At 41.6% G+C, this 17065-nt stretch overlaps 1 protein-coding gene across 3 annotated transcripts in view; it reads left to right on the forward strand.

The window, feature by feature from the left end:
- Positions 1-17065, forward strand: part of LOC115224338 (glutamate-rich protein 6-like) — a 31732-nt gene that overhangs the window by 2569 nt on the left and 12098 nt on the right. Inside the window, exons 2-8 of one of the 3 annotated variants that reach the window (XM_029795209.2) lie at positions 2274-2426; positions 4846-4961; positions 6533-6588; positions 9157-9249; positions 10793-11112; positions 12693-12778; positions 15287-15438. In XM_029795209.2, the coding sequence (XP_029651069.1) occupies positions 2323-2426; positions 4846-4961; positions 6533-6588; positions 9157-9249; positions 10793-11112; positions 12693-12778; positions 15287-15438 (927 nt within the window). In that variant the 5' untranslated portion in view covers positions 2274-2322. Of the gene's footprint in view, positions 1-2273; positions 2427-4845; positions 4962-6532; positions 6589-9156; positions 9250-10792; positions 11113-12692; positions 12779-15286; positions 15439-17065 lie in introns of those variants that run through there. The other 2 variants (XM_036513300.1, XM_036513301.1) reach the window with 2 other exon arrangements.

Consider the following 17065-nt stretch of genomic DNA (forward strand, 5'->3'; position numbering starts at 1 on the left):
ACAGAGTGGTTGGTGTTAGGAAGGGCATCAAGCTGTAGAAACACTGCCAGATCAGACTGGAGCCTGGTGCAGCCTCCTGGTTTCCCAGACCCCGGTCAAACCGTCCAACCCATGCTAGCATGGAAAACGGACGTTAAACAATGATGATGATGTGTAAGCATCAGTCTATGAAAGTAGTGGCCCCCAAATGACAAGGAACATTCTTGTTCAGGGATTATGGTGCAACAAGGAGTGTATACACAAAGATTATACAAGAATAAAGATCACCAATACTTAGATATATAATGAAATTATTGTATACAGTGCTCAGGTGCATCACAACTTGTCAGAAAGTGCATATAAAGTACATGCAGTAATGTACAAATGTCTGGAAAGTGAACAATGTATGAGTCAGATACATGCTTGTGTGTGTATGGAGGGGTGAAAATCAGGTGTAGTGTTGGCGAATCTCAGAAAGCATGGAAGTTTTGAAGGATGCAGTGCTCCGACAACTAACAACTGATGCCGGCAGTTTGTTCCATGCTTCAGCAACTCTCAGCGTGAAAAAATGTTTCCTGAAGTCATGGGAGCTGTGCTGTTTTCTGACTTTGTAAATATGTCCACGGGTGTTAGACAGGTGGAGTTTGAAAAGGTGCTCAGAGTTATTGTTTGTATGATGGTTGATAATTTTATGGGTGTCTGCCAAGTCAGCTGCCACACGTCGGCGTGTCAATGTGTCCATGCCCAGGGAAGTAAGGCGTTCAGGATATGGCAAATGCCTGATGGAGGGTACTTTTTTGGTTGCACATCGCTGAACGGCTTCCAAACGATTGATATCCTGGGCAATGTTACGCAATAAGAGGTATAATTACTCTGAGATTTATATAACAAGAAGGAGCATTAATACTGAAGATTATACAGGACAATGGATACCCACACTTAGAGATTATACAACAAGAAGCATCTACACTCTGAGGTTGCACAATAACAACAAAAATCATGAGCATCTACACTTTAAGACTACAGTGGCTGTTGGTAAGAAGTTAACTTCCCAACCACATGGTTCCAGGTTCAAGCCCACTGTGGGACAACTTAGGCACATGTCTTCTGCTTTAGCTCCAGACTGACTAAAACTTTGTGGGTGGATTTGGTTGACAGAAACTGAAAGAAGCCTGTCATATATATATATCTATTTTTTTACTACTCACAAGGGGCTAAACATAGAAGGGACAAACAAGGACAGACAAACGGATTAAGTCGATTATATCGACCCCAATGCGTAACTGGTACTTATTTAATCGACTCCAAAAGGATGAGAGGCAAAGGGGACCTCGGCGGAATTTGAACTCAGAACGTAACAGCAGACGAAATATGGATACGCATTTCACCCGGCGTGCTAACGTTTCTGCCAATATCATCATCATCATTATCATTTAACGTCCGCTTTCCATGTTGCTTGGGTTGGTTGGTTTGACAGGAGCTGACGAGGCAGAAGACTGCACCAGGGTTCGGTGTCTGTTTTAGCATGTTTTTTTTTTTAATAGCTGGATGTCCTTCCTAACACCAATCATATACTCTCTCTTTTTACTTGTTTCAGTCATTTGACTGCAGCCATGCTGGAGCACTGCCTTTAGTCGAGGAAATCGACCCCAGGGCGTATTCTTTGTAAACCTAGTACTTATTCTATCGGTTTCTTTTTGCCGAACTGCTAACTTATGGGAACGTAAACACACCAGCATCGGTTGTCAAGCGATGTTGGGGGGACAAACACACACACATATATATATATATATATACACATACATATATACGATAGGCTTCTTTCAGTTTCTGTCTACCAAATCCACTCACAAGGCTTTGGTTGGCCCAAGGCTATAGTAGAAGACACTTACCCAAGGTGCCACGCTGTGGGACTGAACCTGGAACCATGTGGTTGGTAAACAAGCTACTTACCACACAGCCACTCCTGCACTATATATATATATATATATATATATCATGTATGTATATGCATATATATGTGTTACAGCTGCCTTGACATTTCCTGTTACTTGTGAGTGAGTGTTACCACGATGCAAGTGGTGTCCTTTGTTCCAAATCTTCCTTGAAAACATGTCTGGTGATGAGAAATAATTCCTTACTGGGAAACAGATGAAGGTCGGTAACAGGAAGGATATCCTCCAGAGAAAAACCACCTCAACGTAATTCTATCCAACCTCTGCAAGCATAGAAAAGTGGATTCTAAAAACGCTGACAGTGGTGATGACAATTTCATGCTTTTCTTATATTTTCAGTATTAAAGATTGCATATCATCATCATCATCATCATCATTATCATAAATAATGGATATTAGCAGCAATTGTTCCAGTGAAGGAGACATCATACAAGAGGAACTGGTGGAGCCGGGGGATTCTGATGATGCCCAGAGTAGTGAAGAGAAATCTATGTGAGTTCCTTTGTAAAATTGATATTTACTTTTTAATTCATTAGTTTTATTCTCTGAAGTTTAGTATTGCTCTTTACTCTCTTTTACTCTTTTACTTGTTTCAGGCATCTGACTGCGGCCATGCTGGAGCACCGCCTTTAGTCGAGCAAATCGACCCCAGGACTTATTCTTTGTAAGCCCAGTACTTATTCTATCGGCCTCTTTTTCCCCGAACCGCTAAGTTACGGGGAAGTTAACACACCAGCATTGGTCGTCAAGCGATGTTGTGGGGGACAAACACAGACACACAACACACACACACACACACATATATATATATATATATATATATATATTATATATATATATACATATACATATACATATATACGACGGTCTTCTTTCAGTTTCCGTCTACCAAATCCACTGCCCAGCATGCTAACGATTCTTATTTCTTTATTGCCCACAAGGGGCCAAACATAGAGGGGACAAACAAGGACAGACAAAGGGATTAAGTCGATTACATCGACCCCAGTGCATAACTGGTACTTAATTTATTGACTTCAAAAGAATGAAAGGCAAAGTTGACCTCAGCGGAATTTGAACTTAGAACGTAACAGCAGACGAAATACCTATTTCTTTACTACCCACAAGGGGCTAAACACAGAGAGGACAAACAAGGACAGACAAACGGATTAAGTCGATTGCATCGACCCCAGTGCATAACTGGTACTTAATTTATCGAACCCAAAAGGATGAAAGGAAAAGTCGACCCCTGCGGAATTTGAACTCAGAATGTAGCGACGAAATACCGCTAAGTATGCATTTCACCCGGCGTGCTAACGATTCTGTCAGCAGACAAAATACCACTAAGCATTTCGCCTGACGTGCTAACGACTCTGCCAGCTCACCGCCTTTGTATAACAATATTGACGAAACTTAATCACAATGGCTAGGATTTTCTTTTGCGAAATAGAAAATATTTATATATTTTAATTCATTCTTAATATAAAAACCATGTCAGAGCAGGCAGTCTTTGACCCTATCAAATCTTATCAAGCTGTTGCCTCCGTGCCAGCCTGGTACATGGATATTAAATGTCAATATATGTAGGTGAAGAAAGTTTGGGAAAATAGTTATTGTACAATTGATTATTAAAAAGAAAAAAATTCCATATAGTATCCCAAGGGTGTGGGAGTGGCTGTGTGGTAAGTAGCTTGCTTATGAACCACATGGTTCTGTGTTCAGTCCTACTGCGTGGCACCTTGGGCAAGTGTCTTCTACTACGGCCTCAGTTGACAGAAACTGAAAGAATCCCGTCGTATATATGTATATATATATATATATATATATATATATATATAATATATATATATATTATATATATATATATATATATATATCATCATCATCATCATCATCGTTTAACGTCCGTTCTCCATGCTAGCATGGGTTGGACGGTTCGACCGGGATCTGGGAAGCCAGAAGGCTGCACCAGGCTCCGGTCTTATCTGGCAATGTTTCTACAGCTGGATGCCCTTCCTAACGCCAACCACTCCGTGAGTGTAGTGGGTGCTTTTTACGTGCCACCTGCACTGGTGCCAGGCGAGGCTGGCATCGGTGCATTTTACGTGCCACCTGCACGGAAGCCAGTCGAGGCGGCACTGGCTTCGGCCACGATTCGGATGGTGCTTTTTACGTGCCACCGACACGGAAGCCAGTCAAGGCGGCGCTGGTATCGGCCACGATTCGGATAGTGCTTTTTACGTATCTCCAGTCCAGGGGTCCTGGCATCTGCCACATGCCAGTCATAGGATTGGTTCAATTTCGATTCCGATTTCGATTTCACTTGCCCCAACAGGTCTTCGCAAGCAAAGGGGGGTTGGCATAGGTGCGTGTCGTTGGATGAGGTTCGATATCGACTTCGCTTGCCTCAACAGGTCTTTGTGTGTTTATATATATATATATATATAATTTCAACAATTGAGGGTAAAGTTCAGTATGTGGCAAAGTAATTTATTTTACTAAGCCCTTTTATATTAATGTAATATATATATATATATATATATATATGTATATGTGTGTGTATATATGTTTATGTTTGTTCCCCGCAACATCGCTTGACAACCGATGCTGGTGTGCTTATGTCCCCGTAACTTAACGGTTCGGCAAAAGAGACCGATAGAATAAGTACTTGGCCTACAAAGAATAAGTCCTGGGATCGATTTGCTCGACTAAAGGCGGTGCTCCAGCATGGCCACAGTCAAATGACTGAAACGAGTAAAGAGTAAAGGGGTTTAATTCAAGCTGTAAAGGATTATGTTGCATTGTAACACTAATCAGTCAACTCTGTTTCTCTGATAGATGGCTTTTTCAAGTTCATACGGTGATGATGATGATGATTATTATGACTTATTTATTATTGATCTACCTATTGCAGTAGTCCTGCCCCAGGGAGCCCAGAGGGTTCAAATGATGATGGAGAAATGGAAGAGCTGCTGGATTTGGAACCCAGTTCTGCAACAGATGAGAATATTCTAGCATCTTCCAGAGAAAGTTAGTATCAGAATTTTTATTTCTTCTTCATTGATTGGGTCTAGCGCAGTGATGTATGGCCCTTGGGGGTCCAGAAAAATCTTTTGTTGCTGAAATTTATGTTCAATAAATTGGTTATGTTTCAATGATACACAAAATATTTTAACAATTTTTAAAACACAATTCCTAATAATATTTGATTACAAAAATATAATAGGATTTCTTCAAACATTGAATTGGTTATGAGGGTCCATCTAAGTAAAACAGGGAACAAAGGGTTCCATAGATAAAAAATGGTTGAGAAACACTGTCCTAGACCAATGGTTCTCCACTAAGGTTCATATGGCCCTTGGGTGGGGGTCCATGTAAGAGTTTGTTGTTAAAATTTATCTGCAATAAGTTTGTTATACTTCTACAATACACAAATATTTTGACAATTTCTTTTTATACAGTTCTTTATAATATTTAATTATAAAAATATAATATGAACTTTTTAAATGTTAAATGGCTATGGAGGTCCACCTGAGTAAAACAGGAACGAAAGGGGTCAGCAGATAAAAAAAAATGGTTGAGAAGCACTTGTCTAGAAGAAGGAGCTATGTCTCTGTTGTCCATCACACATGGTTTTTATCCATGCCATTTGCTTTGGGGCTTTACCCATTGATTTTCTAAGGCAATGAGAAAAAGCCATGAGCCTTTTCTTGCAGCCCTTGCTAATGGACTTTGGCCATGGGCTTTGCCTATGATCTTTACTCATACTCTTACTCATGACTTTTGCACATGGCCTTTGCATCTGGCTTTTGCTCCCGGCCTTTATACATGCCATTTGTTCATGGCTTTTCCTCGTGGCCTTTGCTCCTGGCTTTTGTTCATGGCTTTTGCTCATGGCCTATGCTCATGGTCTTTGCTCATGGCTTTTGCTCATGGCTTTTCCTCATGGCCTTTGCTCTTGGCCTTTGCTCATAGCTTTTGCTCATGGCTTTTGCCTATAGACTTTGGTGATGGCCTTTACAGGTCCTCTGAGAGCATATGTGTATGCTTCTGTAAGTCTTTTAATATATAGACAATGCAATAGAGACTTTAAAAAATGACTTTCTCACTTTGAACAACATGCATGATTAACAAATACTTTTACTGGCAGCGTAGTGATAGGTAACTAACTAGTGTCAAATCTTTTCTACTATAGGTACAAAGCCTGAAATTTGAGAGAGAGGGGGCTAGTCAATTACATCGACCCCAGTGCTCAACTGGCACTTATTTCACCAACTCCAAAGCAAAGTTGACCTTGGTGGAATTTGAACTCAGGACATAAAGACAGGTGAAATGTCACTAAGCATTTTGCCCGGCATGCTAACGATTCTGCCAGTTCACCACCTCATACCTATCTACCTACCTATCTTAAATAAAATGAAGAATTCTTTAGGTAATGTTATCCCTGATACACAAACAAAAAGGTGGGATGATCAAAGCTGGGATATCTTACAAGAGAAGCCAACAAACATACTGGACAACATTAACAATAATACTAACATTTAACTTGAGTAGTTCATGACTTAAACACACCATTTCATCTCATCACTGTAATTTTTCAGGTGGGAATTTTGAAAGTGAAATGCAACAGTCCTTAAACGCTGTAATGTCTGATGAGGTAAAATTTCTTTTCCTTAAAAATATACTTATCATCTTACCCCCCTCCTCCTCCCCCTCTTCCCCCTCCTCCACCCTCCTCCTCCCCATCATCGTCATCATCATCATTAGCATCTACCTTTCATTTTGGTATAGTTGGGCAGTTCGACAGGGGCTGGCAAGCTAGACAACTGCACCAAACTCTACCATCTGCTTTGGCTTACTCTTTTACTCTTTTACTTGTTTCAGTCATTTGACTGCGGTCAGGCTGGAGCACCGCCTTTAGTCAAGCAAATCAACCTCGGGACTTATTCTTTGTAAGCCCAGTACTTATTCTATCGGTTTCTTTTTGCTGAACCGCTAAGTGACGGCAAAGTAAACACACCAGCATCCGTTGTCAAGCAATGCTCAGGGGACAAACACAGACACACAAACATACACACAAATACACATATATATACATATATACGACAGGCTTCTTTCTGTTTCCGTCTACCAAATCCACTCACAAGGCATTGGTCGGCCCGAGGCTATAGCAGAAGACACTTGCCCAAGATGCCACGCAGTGGGACTGAACCCGGAACCATGTGGTTGGTAAGCAAGCTACTTACCACACAGCCACTGTAGTTTTTTTTTTTTTTTATATGGCTGGATGCCCTGCCTAATGCCAAGTACTTTACAGGGTGTACTGGGTACCCTTTTATTTGGTACCAACACTAGTGAGATGACCAAGTGACTTACAAATCAAGACCCCTTGAGGTTAGATGGCTTTATGACAGATGATGAGAGATTAGGAACTGTCTTCTTGCATATCATTTCCTTTCTTTAAGATGGTGAGCAGATAGAACCATGGGCACACTGGACAGATGCTCACCAACATGTTAGGCTACATGTACGGCAAATGCGTTGAGAGAAAAATTGGGCAAAAGTAGTATGCATGGCACCTTGGGCAAGTGTCTTCTACTATAGCCTTGGGCTGACCAAAGCCTTGTGAGTGGATTTGGTAGATGGAAACTGAAAGAAGCCCATCGTATATATGTATGTATGTGCCGGTGGCACGTAAAAAGCACCATCCGATCGTGGTCGTTTGCCAGCCTCGTCTGGCACCTGTGCAGGTGGCACGTAAAAAGCACCCACTACACTCACAGAGTGGTTGGCGTTAGGAAGGGCATCCAGCTGTAGAAACATTGCCAGATCAGACTGGGCCTGGTGCAGCCTTCTGGCTTCCCAGAACCCAGTTGAACCGTCCAACCCATGCTAGCATGGAAAGCAGACGCTAAACGATGATGATGAGGATGATGATGTGTGTGTGTGTGTGTGTGTGTATACATTTGTGTATCTGTGTTTGTCCCCCCCCCAACATCTGATAGAATAAGTACTAGGCAAAGGAGACCAATAGAATAAGTACTAGGCAAAAGAGACCAATAGAATAAGTACAAAGAATAAGTCCTGGGGTCGATTTGCTCGACTAAAGGCAGTGCTCCAGCATGGCCACAGTCAAATGACTGAAACAAGTAAAAGAGTATGTGTGTATGTGTCTATGTGTGAGTGTGTTTCTGTCTCTGTATCGTGACACTGCATAATAGTCGTAAATGAGTGTCACTGTCATACAAGCGGTGTCCTTCATTTCCAGTATTCTGTGAAAACATATTTGGTCATAGTTAAACATCATTTTACATGGAAACAGGTGGGAATTGGCAACTGGAAGGGCATCCAGCCATAGAAAACCAGCTTCACCAAATTTCATCCAAACCATGTGAGAATGGAAAAGTGGACATTAAATGATGATGATTATGATAATGATGCGATAGTCATAGGTGCAGGCATGGCTGTGTGGTAAGAAGATTGTTTCCCAACCACTTTGTTCTGGGTTCAGTCCCACTGCGTGGCACCTTGGGCAAGTGTTTTCTACTTTAGCCTCAGGGTGAACAAAGCCTTGTGAGTGGATTTGGTAGACAGAAACTGAAAAGAAGCATGAAGGAAGCAAGCTGGCAGAAACGTTAGCTTACCGAGCAGAGTGCTTAGCGGTATTTCGTCTGCCATTATGTTCTGAGTTCAAATTCCGCCTAGGTCGACTTTGCCTTTCATCCTTTCGGGGTCGATAAATTAAGTACCAGTTACACACTGGGGTTGATGTAATCGACTTAATCCCTTTGTCTGTCCTTGTTTGTCCCCTCTATGTTTAGCCCCTTGTGGGCAATAAAGAAATACGAAACTGAAAAGAATCCTGTCATGTGTGTGTGTGCGTGTGTACATGCATGTGTGTGTCCACGATCTCCACTTGACAACTGGTGTTGGTGTGTTTATGTCCCTCTAACCTGGAGGTTTGGCAAAAGGGACTGATAGAATAAGTACCAGGCTTAACCAAGCAATAAATACTAGGGTTGATTCATTCGACTAAAAATGGTGGTGCCCCAGCATGGCCACAGTCTAATGAGTGAAACAAGTAAAAGATAAAAGATTGAAATGCTGTGGCCTGGAAGTATTCCAAATGATAATCTGTTAATCCTTTTGGACAATTTTAGGGAATCTTAACTAAGATTAAAAGATTAGATTTATCAACTCTTTATTTTTTTATTTTTCCATTCAGTGTTCAGAAATGAAAACCAATAGCTACCCAAATATGGTTTTTGAGGAAACAACTCCATCACTTCTTAATGTGGCTCTTCCACAAATTCTACAGGTAAATGCAACAATTAAGTGGAAACTAATTTCTAACAGTAATCATAATTATCACCATAATCACCACCACCACCACCACAATCGCTTCCACCACTTACAAACCACAATCGCCATCACCACCACCATTAATTTATTGAACAAGCTGCAGTATGCTATTTATGCAAATCAGATTTTCCGAGTTAGTGAAGTCTCTAATTGTAGTGACTTTATATACACCATCTCTATGGACAGATAAACGACTATTTCTTGTCCTCAAAATGACCAAAACTGGTTGGATCGATCTCTCTTTTCCTACCCCTGAAGAGGTTCATTATTTACATTGTTTACATTATTTACACTGTGCCATATGCCCACATATATATATAATTTCAGCAAAACAATTTAGATTCAAATGAATATGGTACTTAACTTAGATGCTTCAGAATTTTTTATGGTATTACCCATAAGATTATGTGGGGTGATTATAACCAAAAAATAAGCAACAAGAATGTATCCGGGTGAAATGCTTAGCGGTATTTCATCTGCCGCTACGTTCTGAGTTCAAATTCCACCGAGGTCGACTTTGCCTTTCATCTTTTCGGGGTCGATAAATTAAGTACCAGTTACGCACTGTGGTCGATATAATCAACTTAATCCGTTTGTCTGTCCTTGTTTGTCCTCTCTGTGTTTAGCCTCTTGTGGGTAGGAAAGAAATAGGTATTTCGTCTGCCGCTACGTCCTGAATTCAAATCCGCCGAGGTCGACTTCGCCTTTCATCCTTTTAGGGTTGATTAAATAAGTACCAGTTACACACTTGGGTCGATATAATCGACTTAATCTGTTTGTCCCCTTTGTGTAGCCACTTGTGGGCAGTAAAGAAATAAGAAGGACAGGTGCAAGTGTCTTGCTGAAGCAGTGAATACATGACTTCTCCATCTGGAGAGAGAGAGATGTGAGTTTAAGGTACAAGACAATGTCATGCAATGGGATTGAACCAAGAACCATTTGGGTTTGGAATAAATTCCTAGGCTGTGTGGTAAGTAGCTTGCTAACCAGCCACATGGTTCCGGGTTCAGTCTCAGTGCGTATCATCTTGGGCAAGTGTCTTCTGCTATAGCTACGGGCCGACCAAAGCCTTGTGAGTGGATTTGGTAGACGGAAACTGAAAGATGCCTGTTGTATATATGTATATATATATGTATGTTTGTGTCTCTGTGTTTGTCCCCCTAGCATTCCATGACAACCGATGCTGGTGTGTTTACATCCCCGTCACTTAGAGGTTCGGCAAAAGAGACCGATAGAATAAGTACTGGGCTTACAAAGAATAAGTCCTGTGGTCGATTTGCTCGACTAAAGGCGGTGCTCCAGCATGGCCACAGTCAAATGACTGAAACAAGTAAAAAAAAAAATACCTACATACGTTTTGATATAAGTGCTTTCTCTTGTTATAATTGTTAGTTTTATAATCATGAAAAACTTTTTGGGAACTGACCCTTTCTGCTCCCTTCCTCTAATTTGTGTTTACCATTCAGTTATTTTAGAACTGGTGTGTATATTTTTTGCAGTACAAAAGAGAATCTGAGGAAGTTGAGTTGTCTTTGGATGGCAGTAATTCCACACGGATGGCCACACCGTTACCAAAAAATATTTGCCAGTTCTGTAAACATCCAATCAAGCCTTTGGTATCGCTGCAAGAACAAATCACTTTGGCACCTGAGGAAATTTATTGTTGTGAATCATACCAAGAATTTCTTCACATGGTGCTCCTGGCTGAAATTGAAGAGGCCAAGTTGAAAATGAAGAGTAAGGTATTAGAAGAGGGGCCTGATGTAAACAACCAGAAAATGAAAAAAGAAAAGGTGATTTCTGGAAAAGATTTAAGAATGTGAGTAAATATTTAGAAATTCCATTTTTTTGTGGCTGAGTTCAGTGGAAGAGGAAGAGAGACACCATCATGCTTTTTTCTTTTTTTTCCAAATGACCTCCAAGCCTGATAAAGAGAAGTGGAAAAGGAGAGGAAAGAACAAGGAGAGCACATCAAAATGTTTAGTTGTCATCACTTTTGTCATCATTGTCATACTCATTATTTTCCTCCCCCCAGTCCTCTTCTTATTCTTTTCTTCCTCTTCCTGCTTCTCCTGCTCTTCTTCCTCTTTATCCTCCTCCTCCTTCCCTCCTATTACGCCTCTCATCCTATTTCACATGTTTCCCCTACATGAACGATTTTTTAATTCCTATCAGCAAATGAATCACATGTAATGGTGAATTTCCAATCTCCTGGTTTCATATGTGTGTGTATTTATATACATACATACATACATACATATATATATATATATATATATATTTTTTTTTTTTTTCCTCTTTTACTTGTTTCACTCATTTGACTGCGGCCATGCTGGAGCACTGCCTTCAGTTGAGCAAATCGACCCCAGGACTTATTCTTTGTAAGCTGAGTACTTATTCTATCAATCTCTTTTGCCGAACTGCTAAGTTACAGGGACATAAACACACCACCATCAAGCGGGCAGTAAAGAAATAAGATTGTGGTTTCGAATCCCAGACTGGGCGTTGCGTTGTGTTCTTGAGCAAAACACTTCATTTCATATTGTTTTGCAATCATTTCATCATCTGAGACGAGGCACACGGTGCACCTGTACAGGTAATGTCAATTTGATGGAGGGAGTGAGCTTAAGTGGACACAAACATTTGATCAATGTAAACAAATCATCTGTGTGGTTGTTCGGCAAGAAATTGCCAAACCTTCATATGTTGTCTAATGACAGTAGAGTCCATACATATATATATATTTCGATTTGAAAACCCCACTAGAATGGGAGAAAGCGCTAATATATGATCTAAGTTGCACACACATCACTCATTTGTATGTTTGTGTGTGTGTGTGTGTATATATATATATCACGTGACCGACCAGGCTATCAGATCTTGCTACACATCGCTGGTCACCATGTGTTTCTCCCATCGTTTGATGCAGCTCTGGAGACCGTTTTTGTCGAAGACCCCAGTTTGGTCCTCCAACCACGACGTGACTTCAGAAATCAAGGCTGCATCATCTGGGAAACGCTTTCCTTTCGAAAACAACTTCATGGCTGGGAAGAGGTGAAAATCAGAGGATGCAAGGTCAGGAGAGTAGGGGGGACGAGGGAGGAGTTCATAGCCGCACACCTGTGCTTCTGATCTGGCGACACGCGAGTTGTGGACCAGAGCGTTGTCCTGCAGGAGGAGGATGCCTTTGCTGATCTTGCCCCGCCTCTTGATTTTGATAGCTTCTCTTAATTTCCTCAAAAGTGAAGCATAATAGGCTCCTGTAAATGTGGTACCCTTTGCCAGGAAATCTGTCATCACTACTCTGTCCTGGTCCCAGTCTTGTGACAAAATTTGGAACCATTATTTGCTCTGGTTAATTTGTTATTCATCATTTTCTTTTTTGTTTCTACTTCACAGCAAAGTGAAAACCAGAGAGACAAATCTGCCACAGAGGCAACACGAAGCCTCACAACAGCTTCACCCTCAACTAGGATATCACATGGGTGAGTTATGAGAAATACAATATCACATAGATGAGTCACATTTGGTGAACTATAGTATTGCTCATTGGTTACTAGTTTCAGACAGTCCAATTGCTGATTTACTGCCTTTTTGATGTCAATAAAGGGACAAGCTGGCAGGAGTGGCTGTGTGGTAAGTAGCTTGCTAACCAGCCACATGACTCCGGGTTCAGTCCCACTGCGTGGCAACTTGGGCAAGTGTCTTCTGCTATAGCCCCGGGCTGACCAATGCCTTGTGAGTGGATTTGGTAGATGGAAACTGAAAGAAGCCTGTCGTATATATGTATGTGTATATATATATATATATAATATATATATATATATATATATGTATGTGTGTTTGTGTGTCTGTGTTTGTCCCCCTAGCATTGCTTGACAACCGATGCTGGTGTGTTTACATCCCCATCACTTAGCGGTTCGGCAAAAGAGACCGATAGAATAAGTACTGGGCTTACAAAGAATAAGTCCCAGTGTTGATTTGCTTGACTAAAGGCGGTGCTCCAGCATGGCCACAGTCAATTGACTGAAACAAGTAAAAGAGAGAAAAGAGTATGCCGAGTAGAATGCTTTGCACCATTTTATCCATCTGTATATTCTGAGTTCAAATTCCACTGAGGTCGACTTTGCCTTTAATCCTTTCAGGGTTGATAAAATAAATACCAGTTGAACACTGGGATCAATGTAATTGACTTGCTCCCTCTCCCCAAAATTGCTGGCCTTGTGCCAAAAGTTGAAGAGATATTTTGTGCAATTCAGGTGGAGTGAGGTGTTTTTATTCAGAAACCCCGTTTTTTGGGGGGCTTCTTGCCGATATACTCTGATAAAAGATATATGCATGCATATACTGGTGGCACGTGAAAAAAATATTTGAACGAGGTCGTTGCCAGTGCCGCTGGACTGGCTCCTGTGCAGGTGGCACATAAAAAGCATCATTTGAGTGTGGCCACTGCCAGTACTGCCTGACTGGCCCTCATACCGGTGGCACGTAAAAGCACCCACTGCACGCTCAGAGTGGTTGGCATTAGGAAGGGCATCCAGCTGTAGAAACTCTGCCAGATCAATATTGGAGCCTGGTGCAGCCATCTGGTTCGCCAGTCCTCAGTGAAACTGTCCAATCCATGCTAGCATGGAAAGCGGACGTTAAATGATGATGATGATGATGGTGATGACGATGATGATGATATGACCAGGACTTTTGGTGACACGTAAAAGGCACCTAGTACACTCTGTGGAGTGGTTGGCATTAAAAAGGCCATAGAAACCAAGCCAAAACAGGCAGCTGGCACCTGGTGCAGCTCTCCGACTTACCAACCCTAGTCAAACCATCTTATTTATGCCAGCATAGAAAATGGTGCTATATGATGATGATGATGGTGATGGTGATGATGGTGATGATGAGGGTGATGGTGATGGTGATGATGACAGTGATGGTGATGGTGATGATGATGAGGGTGATGGTGATGGTGATGATGATGATGAGGGTGATGGTGGTGATGATGAGTGTGATGGTGATGATGGTGATTGTGATGATGGTGATGACGGTGATGATGATGATGATGAGGGTGATGGTGGTGATGGTGGTGATGGTGATGACGGTGATGATGATGATGATGATGATGAGGGTGATGGTGGTGATGACGGTGATGGTGATGATGATGATGATGATGATGATATGTGGCTGTGTGGTCAGAAATTTGCTTCCCGACCACATGGTTTGAGGTTCAGTCCAGATGTGTGGAACTTTGAGCAAGTGTCTTCTATTATAGGCTCAGTCTGATCAAAGCTTTGAGAATGGATTTGGTAGACACCTATAAGAAGGAAAAAAAAATTCATCTCAGAAATTGAGGTTAAGTATCTGTAAAACTAGTGGAGGCGCGTGGCTTAGTGGTTAGGGTGTCAGCACCATGATCGTTAGATTGTGGTTTCGATTCCTGGACCGGGCGACACGTTGTGTTCTTGAGCAAAACACTTCATTTCATGTTGCTCCAGTCCACTCCGCTGGCAAAAATGAGTAACGCTGCGATGAACAGGCCTCCCATCCAGCTGGGAAACACATACGCCATTGAAACTGGGAAACCGGGCCCGTGAGCCTGGCTAGGCTTTAAAAGGGCACAAGCAGAGGCACGTGGCTTAGTGGTTAGGGTGTCAGCCCCATGATTGTAAGATTGTGGTTTCGATTCCTGGACTGGGCAACGCGCTGTGTTCTCGAGCAAAACACTTCATTTCACATTGCTCCAGTTCACTCAGCTGGCAAAAATGTGTAACGCTGCGATGGACTGGTGTCCCACCCAGCGGAAACTGGGAAACCGGGCCCATGAGCCTGGCTAGGCTTTAAAAGGGCGCAGTTATTTATTTTTATTTTATCTATAAAACTAGCATCTAACTGGCAACAATTCCTCTCAGATATTTAGACATTTGATTAAGATTCCCTGCTGTTTGTGTTCTTTATTTATTCTTTTATGTCTGTGTCTTCTCTACTTTGATTATCAGCTCGTCATATGAACACGATTAATTACCAACTCTCTTCTCGAAAATGTCTTGATGCTGGCTGGACAGTCTGTGTACCTGAGCTGGAGAAGTCAACCCAAGAAGACGTGTTTGTCATTGAACCAAGAAAATGCTCTTTATACAGGAGTAATGAGGTATTTCACTGAATTGTCCTCTTACAACGTGGAGGCACGTGGCTTAGTGGTTAGGGTGTTGGATTCATGATTATTATAAGATTATCATTCAGAGTTCAAATTCCACCAAGGTCGACTTTGCCTTTCATCCTTTCAGGGTTGATAAATTAATCAACTTAATTCTTTTGTCTGTCCTTGTTTGTCCCCTCTATGTTTAGCCCCTTGTGGGTAATAAAGAAACATATTATAAGATTGTGGTTTCAATTCCTGGACCAGGTGATGCATTGTATTCTTGAGCAAAACACTTCATTTCATGTTGCTCCAGCTGGCAAAAGTGAGTGATCCTGCAACAGACTGGTGTCCTGTCCAGGCGGGGAATGTATACACCATGAAAACAAAAAAAATTGGCCTTATGCTTCTATATGTCTGTAGAAGGATCTCTGTTGCTCTCTTCTTATTTCTTTGCCACCCACAAGGGGCTACACACAGAGGGGACAAACGGATTAAGTCGATTATATCGACCGCAGTGTATAACTGGCACTTATTTAATCGACCCCGAAAGGATGTAAGGCAAAGTTGACTTCGGCGGAATTTGAACTCAAAACATAGCAGCCGATGAAATATCGAAAATTTTGTCTGGCATGCTAATGTTTCTGCCAGCTCGCTGCCTTATCTCTCTTATAATAATAATAATAAAATTATTGTATACAGTGCTCAGGTGCACCACAACTTGTCAGAGTATATGCAGTAATGTACAAATGTCTGGAAAGCAAACAATGCATGAGTCAGATACATGCTTGTGTGTGTATGGAGGGGGGGGAAAATCAGGTGTAGTGTTGGCGAATCTCAGAAAGCATGGAAGTTTTGAAGGATGCAGTGCTCCGACAACTAACAACTGATGCTGGCAGTTTGTTCCTTGCTTCAGCAACTCTCAGCATGAAAAAATGTTTCCAAAAGTCATGGGAGCTGTGCTGTTTTCTGACTTTGTAACTATGTCCACGGGTGTTAGATGGGTGGAGTTTGAAAAGGTGCTCAGAGTTATTGTTTGTAAGATGGTTAATAATTTTATGGGTGTCTGCCAAGTCAACTGCCAGACGTCGGAGTTTCAATGTGTCTTCTTACACTATTTTCTGTCTCTCTCTTCTTACAGTATATACTGGCATCAATGTAGTATATGGTGATAACATGTAGTGTAAACATTCAAACATAGTCACTATCTTTCCAAATTCACAGGAAACTACCTTTTCTTGGCTCCATTTTTTAGCCTGAAAATTTCAACTTGTATGCAAAAATATATGGTATTATGACAAAGAACCTAAATATGTCAATTATAAATCTAATTGTATGTGTTCGCTGATGAATTGGAAATACAAATAGCAGCTCTCTCTTTCACATTACATGGCTGGAATGCTTTTGATCATATATCCATGCCGGTGGAACATAAAAAGTACCAACCAATCATGGCCATTGCCAGCCTCCTCTTGCCCCTGACTTGTGGCACATTTAAATCACCCACTACACTCACAGAGTAGTTGGTGTTAGGAAGGGCATCCAGCTGTAGAAACACTGCCAGATTAGACTGGAGCCTGGTGCAGCCTCCTGGCTTCCCACACCCCAGTCGAACTGTCCAACCCATGCTAGCATGGAA

This window comes from Octopus sinensis, linkage group LG25 (assembly GCF_006345805.1).
Source record: "Octopus sinensis linkage group LG25, ASM634580v1, whole genome shotgun sequence".
Classification (NCBI taxonomy): domain Eukaryota; kingdom Metazoa; phylum Mollusca; class Cephalopoda; order Octopoda; family Octopodidae; genus Octopus; species Octopus sinensis.